We start from the raw sequence: 15,084 nt of genomic DNA, 5'->3' as shown, positions 1-15,084 counted from the left end.
CCCTCCGCGGTCGCAGCCCCACCGGAAGTGTAGCGGCGGAGGGCGGGGCCGGCGGGCGAGAGGCGGCAGTCAACGCGCTTCATTTCCCAAGGCCCAGCTCCACAGCGCCCGGGAAGGCGCCCCCCCTCCCCTCCCCCCGGCCGCCTGCATAACGACCGCCCGGCCCTGCCTCACCTCCCCGCCCCCACCTTACCGCCGGGGGCCCTGGAGTCCCGCCGCTCTGGCTCTTACCCGCGGGGAGACCTTGGGCGAGTCCGTTACCAATGCAGCCTAATCCCGCCTCTGCAAATGGGGGTCACTTAACTACCTGGCTACGTGGTTGCAACGGGCCCAAGTTCAGTAAATCTCCGTGTTGGCAGTGCATCAAATCACAACCCCCCACGTCCTCATCCAGAGCCGATCAGCATCATCCAGAGTGGGGACCAGAAACATGGAATTCAAATTCTTGAGAAGCAATGTCTGGCACATTAATCACGCCCCCACCCTCACCTCTCAATCTGGGATTATTGTTATTCTCAGGAAGAAATCATCGCCCATGATTTCCTTCCCCCAGGAAAAGAGCCGCTCGGAAGAACACAACTTGAAGCTCCAGAAAGGAACCATGGAGGTAAAACCTGCAAACCCCTCAGTGCCCAAGGCGTGGCCTGGCATGCAGTTCAGGTTTTCAAGGGCCACCAAGTGCCATGGAAAGCACCCCAGCCTGGGGATTAGGAGATTTAGGGCTCAGGTTCAGTTTTAACCTGAATTCGGTGTGTGACCTTAGACAAGTCTGGTGAATTGTGAGGGATGGCATGGGGTTCAGAAACTGTGGGCTCCTCAGAGAGGGGGCTGCTCCGGGAAGATGGGGTCCCTGGGTCCTCAGGCTGGGGGTCTTCGTCAGGTTCGGGATCCTGGCCAGGCCCAAGCCCTGCCAGCCTTTTACTGGCCTCCCACAGCCGGTGGGCCGCACGATCATCCCGGGCGGCTGGGGGCACCTCCTCTACATGGCAATTGGCAAAATATCTCCCACTGAGAGGTTCAATGCCCTCCTGTAGAGCGCAGTACAGGGGTGTCTGGGCACCCCCTCTTGGCGTCCGCAGCACCAGCCAAGCCAGTGGGCGCAGAAGTGGGCTCAGCCATCCAGGAACGTGGCGCAGGAATAGCTCTGAGTTCACAGGCCCTGTGGACGGGAAGAAAGGCAGGAGTGGGTGAGGACCCAGGAGAAGAGCAATAAGAACGAGGCTACAAGGGAGTGGGGAATGGAGTCCAGTTCCAGGGAAACCAGGAGAGTATTTGGTGGGCATTCAGGGCCCCCACAGGGTGACCTCACTCATTTCAACAGCAAGCTTCCTCCTCTCCATCTAAACTCCTGTACCTCCTCATGCCCCAGTTTCTTCATGCTGTGTCCCCTGCCTGAGGAGACATCTTTTTTCCTAGCTCAAGTCCCGCTCCTTCGTTTAGCCAGCAAACATATATTAACTAACACCTATGGTAGACCAGCCACTGTTTTGGACATTAGAGATGTGGAGTGTAATAAAAGCTTGATAAATGTTAGTTGTGATGATTACTGTCACTATTATAATTAAATAGTTAATTAATAAATTAATTAAATAATTAATACATTAATAGTTAATTAATAAATTAAAGTGAGCCTTAGGCAAAGACCATCTAAAATGTAGTATGGTAGGGGTTTCCAGGTGGCTTAGTTGGTTGAGTGTCCACCTCTTGATTTTGGCTTAGTTCATGATCCCAGGGTCGTGGTATCAAGCCCTGCATCAGGCTCTGTGCCGAGCGTGGAGCCTACTTAAGATTCTCTCCCTTTCTCCCTCTGCCCCTCTCCCCTGCTCGTACGCTCTCTCTGAAAAAATAAAAAATAAAATAAAATGCAGTATGGTAAAATGCGTAGGACAGATCTTGTTATCCTGTGATCTGTTCTGTAAGGCAGAGATGGGTTTTATTCATCAGCTGTCACTCAGACTAAAAGCTGAAATGCTTACAGTGGACTTCTAGACCCTGGATGACCCAGCCCATCTCTATACCTCATCTCTTGTCACTCTCCTCCTCTCACTTTGTTCCAGCCACATGGGGCTTCTTGGTCTTTCTCAAGCACACCAGGCACTTCTGCCTCAGGGCCTTTGCACTTGCTATCAGTCTGTTCTTTATACTCTTCTCCCCCGAAAGCCACATGGTTGGTTCATCTCCTTCAGGCCTCTACTCAAATGTCACCTTTTCAGTGATACCTCTTCCTTGCCTGCCGCAGAAAAAGCAGCACCTCCCGTCATTTCATATCCCCGTCACTGTGCTTTATCTTTCCCATGGCACTTTATCATCACCTGTCATTGTAAATATTTATTTATTAGCAGTCCTCCCCCTCCCCAAACTAGAATGTAAATTCTACAAGGAAAGGGTCTTTGTTTTAAGTTCACTGCTCTATTCCCAGCACCAAGATTAATGCCTGGTTCATAGTAGGTACTCAGTAAATGCTTTTTGAACGAATGAATAATTATTAGCTATCATCATCATCATCATCATCATCATCATCATCATCACCATCATCGTATGCTGAGTTCAGTCATATGGATGGGTTCTTGGGGTGAGAACCTGGGTTTTATTCATTGCCATTCCCTACCCAGGAGTCAGCATCCGAATTAGTGGTGTGAGAGGAAGAACCCAGACAAGGAGAGCCTCCTTCCAAGATCAGCAAGGAATAGGTCTCTCCTTGTACCATGCTTCCTTCCTGTTCTGAGCTTCTGTGGCTCAATGAGAGGCTGAGGGAGCACAGGATGGGTTGAGGACGGGAGAGGGGGAATCAAAGCAAAGCAGAGCAGTCAGAAGGCCAGGCCTTACCTGGGTGGGCCGCATAGCAGGTGACACCAGTACCCTCAAGCTGAGTGGCGAGCTCCCTGGCAAATAACACGTTGGCCAGCTTACTGTCGGCATATGCCCGCAGCTCCTGCTGCCAGCCCACCACTGGGCGGTCCAGGCGTGTGAAGTCAAGGTGCCCTCGCCGGTGGGCGGCTGAGGATACCACCACCACGCGACTGGGGGCGCATGTCTTCAGCCGCGGCAGCAGTAGATGTGTCAGCAAGAAGGGGCCAATGTGGTTCACTCGCAGCAGCAGGTTAAATGGCTCGTGGGTCCGGCCACAGGAACTGATCCCTGGGGCGGGGGCTAGATATGAGCAACTGCTCCAGAGGGATCCCCGAAGGCCTCAGTGTCCCCGTTTGTGAGACAGCGGTAGGGGGCACCCTTTCCATACATCCACTGCCCCTTGGTAAGGCCTGGCTGGAGGGGACGGTTGCCCACCCTCTGCCCCCCTGCAGGACCTGCTGCCCCTCACCGGCATTGTGGATGAGGATGTCCAGCCGTGGCTCAGAGCTCAGGAAGGCAGTAGCAAAGGCCCGCACGGAGGCCAGACTGGCCAAGTCCAAGGCCATGAAGATGACCTCATTGTTCCCACTCTCCTGTGGGGCAGCAAGGGCTGGGCTTGTCACCAGGCACCTCTCTCCTCTTCCCTCTCCCCAGGTACCAAATTGTGAGAGTCCACCCCCTACTTTGACTAAGATCTGCCCCTGTGCATTAGAATGTAGTGGACAAGTATGTGGACTCTGGATGCAAATTTTGACTTTGCCTTTTATTAGATAGAGTGTGACATTAACCTCTCTGGGGCTCAGGTTTCTCCCTGAATAATGGGACTAAGGTAATACCTATTTCATGGAGTTGTGAGGATTCAGTGAGTTAATATAATGTAAAACGCTTAGAACAGTGCCTGGCACCCAGTCAGCACTGTGTAGGTAGTACTTGCTGTTATTATTATCATTCCCTCTTCCTATTATTGCTTATCCTAAAATCTGCAACAGACTTCTCATTGGTCTCCCCTCATCCACTCCTGTCCTCTCCAGTCCAGGCTCCGATAGCCACCGAGGGTTTCATTTCAAAATGCTATTCTGACAGTCCATACCCTACTGAGTCCACACCCTGCTATTCTGACAGATCCAATGCTTCACTGTATCTCCACTGCTCATCCTATAAAATCCGAGTTCTTCAATAGGATCTAGAAGTGCCTCCAGAACCTAGCTCTGGCTCAGGGGCTCCAGCCTCTTCATTTTGCCTCTTTCTTCCATATTTCATGCTCCATACAGACTCAATAGATCTTTTCTTTCAGTTTTTTTTCCCCCCCAAATCAAATCAGCTCTCTTGCCTCAGGGCCTTTGCATATGCTGTTCCCTCTGCTGTTCCCTTCCCTACTGTCTTTCATTAGTGTAACTCTTACCGATCCTTAAACATCTTAGGAACAGCAATTACCTCCTTCAAAAAGCCCACTTCCTAGCTTTCGTCTGGTGTCCCTTCCCTGTGTGGCCAGAGCACCAGCAGACCCTCTTTTCTGCACTTAACGACCAGAGTTGAGGAAGCCGCTCTGTTCACCCCCTCCGTGTCCGGGTGTGTTCGTTTGTTGCTCACCCTCTCCCCCTCACCTGGCGGAGGTCGAAGGCCGCCGCCTCACCACGTTCCCGGCTCCGGCAGGCCAGCACCACGCGCGCTCCCCGGCGCGCCAGCTCCAGCGCCGTCATCTTCCCGATGCCGCTGTTGGCGCCTGCGGTGGGCGGGCGGTAGCTGAGCCGAGGCGGACGGGCCGCTGACCCCGCCGCCCGGCCTCCCCGCCACCAGCGCGCCCGGCCTCCGGCACTCACCCGTGACCACAGCCGTGCGGCCGCGCAGGCTGGCTATGCCACCGCAGGGCGGGGCCTTCACGAGGTTGTAATAGACAAGCACGTAGGCGCCCAGCAGCAACCCCGCGCCCAGCAGCAGCGCCTCCATGCCGGCCGCGCCTCCGGGCTCCCCCGCACAGGCCCCGCACCACCCTGGATCGGAGCCCGTCCGGCGGCTGCCGAACCGCCTCGCACCGGCTCGAGCCTCCCAGAAGGCGGAGGCAGAGGCAGAGGCGGGTGGGAGGCAGGGCAGGGGTGTGTGTGCGTGCGTGGGAGCGTGGGCCGTGCGAGCGCCCCCTAGGCATGCGTCTACGTCCTCTGGGTGTGTGCTTGTGGAACACCTAGGTGCGCGTGTGCTTTGGGGCCCTGGCAGCGCCCTCTAGGTGTGTGCCTGCGTGAGCTCCTTCCAGATGTGTGATCGTGTGCAGGGGCACCCTGGCTATGTACATGAATCCACCCACTCTGAGTGTGTGAATGACTCTGTGAGTGTGTAATGTGCCCACGGGCTCTGGGATTGCCCCTCAGGTTGTGTGTGTGCCTCTGGATCCTCTGTGTGTGAGCTCCTTGTGGGTGTGTACTTGCAGGCCCAGGAAGTACCCTGTAGGTGTGTGCCTGCGTAAGTACCTTTTACGTGTTTGTGCCCATGTGGGCCAAGAGCCCCTCCAGGTGTGTGCATGCCTCTGTAGTCTCTGCCAGTGTGTGCACTTGAATGAACATCTCCGGATCTGTCCTTTGTGCACATGCCCCTTAGCTGAGGACTTGCTGGAGGGGCTCACAAGGTGTGTGTGTGTGTGAGCCCTCTGGGTGTCATCTGTGCGAAGCAGAGTCCTTCCCTTCTGGAGGGATGTGTGCACATGAATGCTGTTATGTCTGAGAGTCCAGCCCTGGATGCCTTGCCCTCCCTCCATAAACAAGTCCTGCAATTCCTTATGCTCACTTCCAGATCTCAGCTTCTAGAATGCTTCCTTATTCTTCCTATAGAGGCCAGAGAGATGGCACAGTGGCCAGGGTGGCACCACCCATCCAGGGCTGTTAGGAGTCACTCCTTAATTAGCTGTATCTCCGTGCCTCTGCCGCCCATCCCCTCCATTTCCGACGGGAAGCAAGAAGACACTGAAATGTAACATCTGTTACCTGACCTCCAGGAGAAAATTTCTCTGGGATGGTCCTCACAGGTGGTAGAAATAGGTAAAGAAGCTCCTTGATTCAATGGAGGAAGTGACTCTGACAGCACGGTGGGTGGTGACAGCTTGGGGAGGCACAGGTGAGGGTATTCCTGGCCAGGACAAGGACTTGCCTGAGGAAACCATTACAACTTAGCACCCACTGTTTCACACGTGTGGTGTGCCCCATGGTACGGTCAGCCTTGGAGATACTGAGCAGAACAATAGGTTTCTGCCCTTGGAGAGTTCAAGAGGCCCATCAGGGCAGGGGGAGCAGAGTGGTGGAGACAAAGCAAGGTAGGTAGGTGGAAGCCAGGGACAGACCTCAGATTCCAGGGGAAGTTTTCTACTTGGCTGCACTAGGGATTTGGGGTTCAGTTGTAGATGCTGTAGGAAGAGGCTGGGAATGGAATATTAATGGAAAAAATGGATGCATACTCCATCCTCAAGGCAAAGTCCTGACCTGCTAACCGGTACCAATTCCTTGAACCCTTGTGGGACAGACACACGGGCGATCCCTGTGTCCTGTCTTCAGGAAAAACATCCTGGATAGTTTCTCACGTCAGGTCCGAGAGGAGGAAAAGGATGGGAGCTAGGTTCGATGGGAGGGTTCCCAGGACCTTAGGATTAAGGTAACGCAGTAGAGTCATCTTCCGATGAGAAGCTGCAATTGTAGGGAAGTTATTATGCTTGGTAGTCACGTGAGTTGCGGCTCGACTGGGTCTAGGGATCGGATCTCTCCTTTTGCTTCATGATGCTCCCCAGAGACGTTTGAGTTGACAGCCCGCTCCACACTAGATTCTAAGCTCCAAGAGGCTGGGGCCGTATCTGTCCTGTTGATTGCTCACATCAAGTTCCCTAGCCCAACCCCCAAGTCCTAGCAAAGGCCATGCACAGAGGAGGGAACTCGAGTGATACTGGAACAAGTAATTGCTGCCTGCCCAGCTAAGGCTGACAGGGAAAGGATAAAAACCAGGTGCAGACTCCTCCTAGAGGAGATGAATCAAATACGATAGCAAACAACTGCAATCGGAGGCAGCCGGAACTCCCGAGGCTAAAGCTTTTAGACCAGAATGCAGACGTCTCCTGTCTCCTGACAGGTCCTGTTTTAGTATCTTGGTTTTGGAGTCAACAGGAGCAGGGACCTGCACACACTTGGATTCTTGCAGTATGTGGTCAGGTCAAATGCTTCTCTCAAGTCGCCCGCGAAGCCAGGCAACAGCCCCGCCCTACCCGATGCACCCAGTCCCCTCCATTTTCCCACATCCACCTGGGGCTCACTTTTCTCCAAGACCTCTGCTCTCCTGACCTCCCTTGGGGTCTGAGTGTCTTGGAATGAGACCAGTTCACTGAGACTGGGAACAGGATCTTGGGGAGGGCCCCCTCTGAGGGTGATGACAGGTAGGACAGACAGGCAGAAAACATAAGTTGAAGTATTTTTGTTTTTTTATATACAGAATACAGGAAAGTTTCTGTAAAGTCTAAAACATTACAATTACTATGTACATTGGTACTACTTGGGGTTGGGGGAAGGGGAGAGGAGGGAGCCAGGGGTGGGAGGAACAGGAGAGAAGTGGCAAGAGAACAAAAAAAGGAGACGAAACAGGTTTACGACAAAAACGTCTTTGCTACAATAGACAATTTGAAGAAAACGCTCTACCACATGTAGTACTGTACAGTTTTTAAAAACATTGAAAAAATGTCATCACTAGATGTATTTACACAAAATCCAAATACACTTTTCCTTATTTGAAATAAAATAGATGGACAGCCAGAAAAAGAATTCATTTCTCATTTGTCCATAATACACAGTAGCTACCTGTAGTGCAACCGCTGCAGAAAGGGAAAATAACTCGGAGGGTGGGAACCACGGAAGTCGGGTGGGTAGCGATCTTTATATTAAATAAAACAATGATATTGTATAGATTTTGCTGTATGAAAACTGTATTTTTTTCTTTTAATATAAAACTATTGTCACTGCCACAAAATAGAACAAGTTTCTGATTATTTTACAACGGCGGGCGAGGGGGAGGGAGCAGGAGGCGGGTGGGGAACGGTTTGGTGTTGGAGGAGGTGTCCAGACCATCGGCCTTCCCCTCCCTGCCCACGCTGTTCCTCAGCTCGGGTCTGCCGCTTTCCCATGAAATGTCGAGTACAAATATATGTGCAAATGCCCCCTAGAACTTGAGAAAAGAAAAAGGATCTTTAAAAAACAGTCAAAAGGTTTTCTTCATTTCATGCAAAGATTGTAGTTGGAGGGTTTCCGGTGGAGTATAGAAAAAACCCGGGCTTGGTTTGTGTACATTTTTGCATTGCAGGAGTCTCGGGTCGGGCGGACGGGCGGGCAACGGGGTAGCCGCCAGTCCTAGGGAACGGAGTTGGAACGCAGCACGGGGCCCTGGTGGGGCTTGAGAGACAGCTTCTCGGCCAAGACCCCATCCTGCAGCAGGCCAGCATCGCCTTTGGGCTGTTTGGTCGCAAACTCAGTGATGCTGAACACAAACTGCAGGCACCCCAGCTTGATGTAGCTGCCGTGGTGCAGTAAGGCCGTGCCCTCCCAGCCGGCCCCACTGCCCCCAATCAAGCTCGAGCTGCTGGCTTTGCAGTTGCAGGGTCTCCGCTGTGGCCCCTGGGCCTGGGAGCTCATCATGGCTGCCTCCTCACTTGGCTCTTCATCCTGTTTCTGGTGCCGGCGGCGCCCTGGGAACAAGGAGGGTGGTCACGGGACAGGAACAGTGAGCAGCCAACCCACCCAAGGCGGTTTGCCAGCGCTGGGCCCTGCACCTCCCCATTCTAACTGCTATGTGACTAGGGCTGAGGGACACCCGGAAAGGGCCAGGGGAGCCTGAAGTCCCCAGGAAGGTGTGTGCCTAGCACTCGCTTCTCTGTGGTCTCCCTGGGCCCGCGAGCAAGGAGAGCCTGGCCGACGGGACCCGGAAGGCAAGAGAGCAGGCCGTCGGCAGAAAGCCAGAGCCACCCTGAGGGGGCCTTAAGAGAACACGTCTGAAAAAATGGCCGGCTTCGTGGCCACAGGCTCCGACTTACTGATGACACTCTGCACTTTGGCAACAATACTGCTTGGGGGGGTTGGCGGGGTCTTCTCAGAGAAGTCACATGAATACAGCACATTGTCCACCGTTGTCCCGTGCTCACTGTAGTTTAACAGCTCATAATGTTTGGTATTCTGAGGAGGAGGAGGGAAGATAAGATGTGTGGTCTGCTGCGTGGGGCCTGGGGCTAAGGGGAGAGAGGACACATGGAGAAGGCTGTGCTGCTCTACCTGGGGAGCTCTCTTTGTTCCCCAGTCAAGCCCCCCTGCCCTGTCTCTTTAGAATGGGGCTCAAGACTCACCTCCTCAGGGAAGCCTACCTTCCTAGTGGCCCTCACCACCCCCCCCCCCACCCCCCACCCCCGCTCTCCCACCACTGCTCTACTCTGCCTCCTGGGTCCTGGCTCCTGTAGAAATGCTATTCGCTGGCACAGAGGGCCTGGCTTCCTTCTATGCAGGTCCCCTCCCCTGCTTCCGGGTGGGCTCCCCCCACCCTGCTGAGCCCGTGACCAACCTCAGGAGAAATGGTAGCACCGCTCCTAGGGAGCGTTAGTCACGGCAGGATGCCCTTTCACACCAAGACCCTTCTACTCCAGGAATGACAACGAGCGAAAAGAAGACCTCCCACCTCCCTTCCCCTCACCCAGGGCACTGAACAAAACCCTGGTGCCTGGGAGAGGCCTCAGGCTGTGAGAGTTCTCCCACCCCTTCGCCACCCCTCACCTCATCATAGAATATGCAGGCGTGTTTCCCAGACACGTAGTTACAGTGACCATAGTTTGTAAGGCACACGTCCATGTCAGCTCCTGTAAGGTGGCAGGAGTAGAGGCAAAGGCAGGCAGAGAACAGACGGTAAGGTGTATGCATGGGAAGGTGGGGGGCAGGGAGTTAGCTTCTGGGTGGGCACCGGGAAGACCTTAGGGGGAGACCAGCTCAGGGCCCCTTCCTTGTATATTTGAACAAAAACCAACGTCTTTTCCACTCCCCTTCTGAAGAACAGGTGTCCCTGCCAGCTGATCTCCTTCAGAACATGTGGCTGCTGCCCAGAAGGGAACAGTGAGCTCCTGAAGAGGGTGGGTTATTTCCATGAGGGCACAACATGGGGTGCGGGGCTCATAAATCCTATCTTTGGAAAGAAAGGAAATTTCTAGGCCAAAGGCTAATCTGACTGTCCCTCTGTACAAGATGCAGGACTAACTGAAGGTTATGGGTGTGTGAGCACCATCACTTTTTCAAAGACCTCCAGGGACAAAGTATGTGCCCTCTCCTCCGGTTTTATCTGCTTGTTTAAAATGCCTCACTGAGCAGCAGTCATGGCTGACTTTCCCCTCTCCTGATATCACGCTGGGCCCAAAGCAAAAGGGCTTGAGGCAGGGAAGACAAGCAACCGATAGTCTCCTTTCTTAGTCCCTCTTGCCCAGGTATCTGCTGGGTTAAACCAGTCGGCCCGAGGGAGGGTTTCCCTCACCCCTTCCTGGCCTCCGCGGGAAGGGGTGGTAGTTTCTAGGGCTGAACAGATGCGGTGCCCCCCCCCGCCCCCAGCTGGCTCACCTGTCCCGATGTAGAGGGTTCGATAGCACATGTTCACAGCTCCTCCCAAACCCAAGAGAGGGTAGAACACAGCTCGGGCCTGTACTTCCTTTCTTTGCACTACAAGACAAACACAGGGACAGGATCATTCAGAAACTCAGAACCTGGACCTTTGGCTCACGGTCTAGAGAAAATAATCCCACTAGATGAGTCATCTTTAAAAACTCACCTTGGACACGGGGCTGCTTCAGGGTGGCACTCTCTCCCCCCACCCACAGCATTTCCAACACGGGGTAAGAGAGACCATCTTTGAAAGTGGTCACAGAATTCAAAGATGAAAGTACTTTAAGTTCCTGGGCTGACTGGTTTATCAGGGATATACCAGATGTACTATAGGGAGGCCAAGCAAAACAACAGTAGGCACAGACCAGTGTTTCTCGAACTTTAATGTGCATATGAATCAACTAGAGATCCTGTCAAAATGCAAATTCTGATTCTGTGGGTCAGAAGCGGGGCCTGAGCTCTGCGGCTCAGTAAGGGTTAATGCTTAAAGGAATATCCAAAGCAGTTAATGTCTTGGGAAAAATTTTCAGGAGACTAGCCCAAATGTTACTTTATTCATCATCATCATCATCATCATCATCATCATCATCATCATCATTTTTAACGTAAGCTCCACACCCAACATGGGGCTTGAACTCCTGACCCTGAGATCAAGAGTTATATGCTCTACTGACTGAGCCAGCCAGGTGCCCCTAGATCAACTGCTATTCTGCTTCTCACCTTGAACTTGAAAAATTCCCTTTTGGGAAACCTTTGTAACCCAAATATTTGGAAGTAGTTCAGCAGAAAGTGCACCACATATACCCAAAGGCATTCGTAGCTGCTTTATGTGTCTCAAAGCGGATGAGCACGAAAGTTACAACAGACTTCCCCGAGTCTGACGTGAAAGCTGTGGTTGCGATTTTGTTCCAGCTTTCTGGGAAAAGAAACCACGGCGCTTTATTAAGGCCATCAAAGGCACACATGGAACACTGAGATAGTCAAAGCCCAGACTCCTCAGGAGGGGAGACGGCCGCTCACATGCACAGGGGAGATCTGACGGTGGGCTGCGGCGGCAGGGGTGTGCGTGCGCACCTTCTGTGTGGTGCCCTCCAGAAGCCAGCGGATGTGCCCCGACACTGCCCGGTGAAGCTTGGACCCGGGAGGGGAAAAGCTGATGTATTCTCTGCAAGGCCAGAAACTTGATCAGCTTCTCGTCCAGCATATTTATCTCGATTTCTATTAACCAAAGAGAGAGATTAAAAAAAGCAGCTGAGGAGGAATTGGAATGTGGAAGTAGGTGAGGGTCACAGAGCAAATAGTTAAGCATTTCTAAAATCTAGCCAAGTGATTTTTCTCGAACAGGCGAGAGTACAAAGTGGCCTAAGGATCCAGAGCTCAGCATCTCACTGGCCGTTTGCAGTGAGATGGACCCCAATGCAGCCTGTGCAGATGCCTCTTGCAGTGGGCAGCTTGATTTTAGGTTAAGCAGTCCTAGAAAGGTAGAACAAAATAGACCACCTGCCTGCCTGTGGAGGAGGCCTGGATGCGGGACATGGACGCTTAGATCTGCTACCCACCCTCTCTTCAGAGGTCAAGCTCTGCCTCCATTCTCTTTGACTTTGGGAACAAGGCCCTCCTGGTTTTATTCTGCCTCAAGTAATTCTCTTCTCACAGGTTCAACTTGGTCCCACTCTCCTTTCACCTTGGAGTCTGTATATAAGCATGTGTAGAAGGCAGAGGTGGGAGGGAGCCTTCTTTCTTAACCCACATCCCCAGCCCTCGGAGGTCAGGCATCCCTTCTGTTCCTTTTCTGAAATGAGCTCGAATGCCGCGCAGGGACAGCACCTTCACGCAGCAGCAGCTGGTGGGAGAGCAGCAGCTCACGCACTCACCTCCATTGACATCCATAAATGCTCGCAATGAGTTGGTGAGGTCCACCATGGCAGTAGAGTTGGCTGGGAAAGAGGGTACGGTTAAAGCGCTTCCTATGGATAACGTGCCGGGGCTGACCTTGCCATCTGGGGACGGAGCAGGAAGACTATTACTTACGTCGCCTGAGGGAAACCCACCGGTCTAATCCCCCACTGCCGAGACAGGTCTGGATTTCGGACCCAAGGTGATGTTCCCTTCTTGATTCTCACCCCATAGGCTCTGGAACTCCTAGAGCTAAAAATGTGTGGTGAGCAAGGGCAGATGGAACGACAACGCACCCGGGCACGCAGGAGTCTCCAGAGCATGGAGAACCAGTGAAATCTACTGCTCTGGGAAATGTGGTAGGGTGGCTTTGTTCTCTGGGCCGTGACTACCTCCCTGCTGCCTCCAGTCATTCAACTAAGTGGTGCCTGCCCCTGCGTTTCCTGCCTCCTGAATTTCGACTCACAGGGTGCAAGATCTATCTAGGCTGGTATTTAGAGGTAAACAGAGACAGGAAAAGAGCCTGAGGGTAGGGGCCATCCTGGGACCAGGGGCCCCCATGCAGAGAAGTCACAGTCACCTGGTTACCGAGACTCCCAGCTGACTAGGAGGCCAGCTTCAGTTCAGACGGGAGAGACCACAGGGGGTTCCAGCAGCATCTGAAACCTGGTTCAGATGCTGGGGTCAGCAATCTCGAGGTCCAGAGTGCTGACTGGGGACAGCTGAGAGAGCAGGTCCACACTAGGCCAAGTATGGGTGTAGGGGACCACCTTTCTGCAAGTGACCCAAGGGTGAGCTTCTGGGCCGGATCAACCTCTTTGGGCATGCCACTCTGCAGCTATCCTGAAAGGTGGTGTTGCTTTCTAACTCTGCGTTCCCTGGCATGGAAGCTCCTTCAAACCAGGGGGCTCTGAGAATCTGGATCAGGTGTGACCTGGTCTCTGGTGTGGATCATGAAACACGGAGGCCATCACCTAGAACCTCAGGCTGGCCACAGGGGTTCCAGAGATCATGCTGCCTTCCTCTAAGGTGATGGAACAAAACAAGCAGAAGACTAGGCCTGAAATGGGAAGGTGGAGTCAGGAGACCCAGCCGTGGTTCCGATCCTGCCACTGACTCGGTAGGTGACCTAGAGGAAATCACTTAAACTTTCAGAGCCTAAGCAACCCCACCAATAAAACGGGGGACAAGTTAACACATGCTTTCTCCTCTATCACATAAATGGGGAGAGGACAAATAAGACCAAGATCAAAGTCCTCTGAAATATGCACAGGAACGTAAGTGTTTTCTGAAGTTTAACTGCCAGAAATAGCATGAAACTACTCCAAATCACCCCCAGGTTGAGCACCACTCACCTGATGATGGCGCTGGTGAGCAGAATCGTTGGTTGGCTCCTGTGGCCAAGATACCATCTCCTGCTGCTTGGGGGGGAGTGAGCACCCGGGTGGCATTTGGGGGTGAGCCCAGTGGCCTTGAATCTGTCAATGGAGGTCCTATCTGTGATTGGACAGTCTTTCTTTGCAAAGTGCTGGTGTTCTCGATGCTGGCACAAGAGCTGGGAATGGAAGGGGGCAGGCTTGGGACAGGAACCAAACTCCTCTGGGGGCAAGAGCTGGGGCCAGTGGCATTCTCTGTCTTCACAATGATGCCGACGGTGTGGTTCTGAAGCCCCCCAGCCGCTGGTGGCGTGAGGGGCCGGGGCCAGCCTTGCCGGTGGGAGAGGCCTGGTAAGGGGGTGTTGGCGCCTGGAAGTCGCCGGGGGTCCGTGGAATCGGTGGGGTTGCTGTAGAGGTGTGGGCCATTGGCTTTCACCTCTGTGCTCACTGGCCCGTTGGCAGTCCCGCAGGGGGCTTTCTTGGATTTTTCCGCACAGGAACTGCAGCTGATGTCCTCTAGGGCTGGGGGCTGGTGGGGTGGAGAGCAGCTCAGGGAGTTCTGGGAGCTAATCCCCGAGGGGCAGGATAAGGGGCAGTGGGAAGGTGTAGGTGCCTTGTCAGCTGTTTGCAGGGAGGTGGTGATTGAGCTGTCAGTCACAATAACAGGCTTAATATCAGCCTTCTCTGTCTGTTCAGAGTCCCAATGCGAAGGCATCTGCTTAGCAGATAAATGTTTCAATATGCTGCACTGGAGCGCAACAACACTACAGAGCCACTGCAATGGAAGGAGAGGAGAGGAGAGGAGGGTGAGAGGCCTGGGAGTCGCTGGTCCTTCCTGCCCCAGAGGCCAGGGCTACAGCACAGCTGATAAACACTGTTTCCAAGGTCCCACTGCAAATGCCCAGAAAAGGTGTGCTTGACTTCTGATAAGATTCCATTTCCATTCCCAAGCAAGACTTGTTGGTATACTCAGCAGCCAACACCCTGGTCGGCAGAGCTCACCTTGTGAACCAATATCCAGCAAGTACCCTAAGCAACTGCTGTGTGTCCAGCCCTATCAGCTAACCTCTCTATGGGTCTACTGGTCTCTTTCTGCAAGACAGACTTGCTCATCTCACAGCACACTGGGGGACGGATGGAGAAAAACAGACTGCTTGACTGTATTTCTTTTACTTGCCTCAGAATATCAGCCAGAGGTTCTCTCTGGAATATTCAACCACTGGGGGCTGGAGAGTGGGGGTCGGTGGGATTGCAGAAGATGGGGATGGGAATGGCACTGAGGCTACTTCCAGTAACAGCTGTGGTGAGAAGGAAGGAAG

The 15,084-nt window shown here is 53.4% G+C and overlaps 2 protein-coding genes across 11 annotated transcripts in view; both read right to left on the bottom strand.

Annotated features, from left to right (window-relative positions):
• Positions 1-81: 81 nt before the first annotated feature.
• On the bottom strand, positions 82-4,942 carry DHRS13 (dehydrogenase/reductase 13). Its single transcript, XM_042966968.1, has 5 exons — positions 4,671-4,942; positions 4,455-4,573; positions 3,320-3,443; positions 2,827-3,138; positions 82-1,159 (listed from the first exon to the last, which is right to left on the bottom strand). The coding sequence occupies exons 1-5, from the start codon at positions 4,795-4,797 to the stop codon at positions 717-719; spliced, it is 1,125 nt and encodes a 374-aa protein (XP_042822902.1). The 5' UTR covers positions 4,798-4,942; the 3' UTR covers positions 82-716.
• Positions 4,943-7,275: 2,333 nt separating this feature from the next.
• The window catches only part of PHF12 (PHD finger protein 12), a 41,031-nt gene continuing 33,222 nt past the window's right edge, over positions 7,276-15,084 (bottom strand). For 6 of the 10 annotated variants that reach the window (XM_042966956.1, XM_042966955.1, XM_042966960.1 and 3 more), the window contains 7 exons: positions 13,745-14,540; positions 12,368-12,493; positions 11,514-11,711; positions 10,452-10,550; positions 9,624-9,706; positions 8,897-9,035; positions 7,276-8,551 (listed from right to left, as the gene is read on the bottom strand). In XM_042966956.1, coding sequence (XP_042822890.1) covers positions 8,217-8,551; positions 8,897-9,035; positions 9,624-9,706; positions 10,452-10,550; positions 11,514-11,711; positions 12,368-12,493; positions 13,745-14,540 — 1,776 coding nt within the window. In that variant the 3' untranslated portion in view covers positions 7,276-8,216. Of the gene's footprint in view, positions 8,552-8,896; positions 9,089-9,623; positions 9,707-10,451; positions 10,551-11,392; positions 11,410-11,513; positions 11,712-12,367; positions 12,494-13,744; positions 14,541-15,084 lie in introns of those variants that run through there. The other 4 variants (XM_015534819.2, XM_015534818.2, XM_042966961.1 and 1 more) reach the window with 3 other exon arrangements.

The sequence above is a fragment of the Panthera tigris genome, chromosome E1 (assembly GCF_018350195.1).
Source record: "Panthera tigris isolate Pti1 chromosome E1, P.tigris_Pti1_mat1.1, whole genome shotgun sequence".
NCBI lineage: Eukaryota > Metazoa > Chordata > Mammalia > Carnivora > Felidae > Panthera > Panthera tigris.
This window is presented reverse-complemented; position numbering and strand designations above follow the sequence as displayed.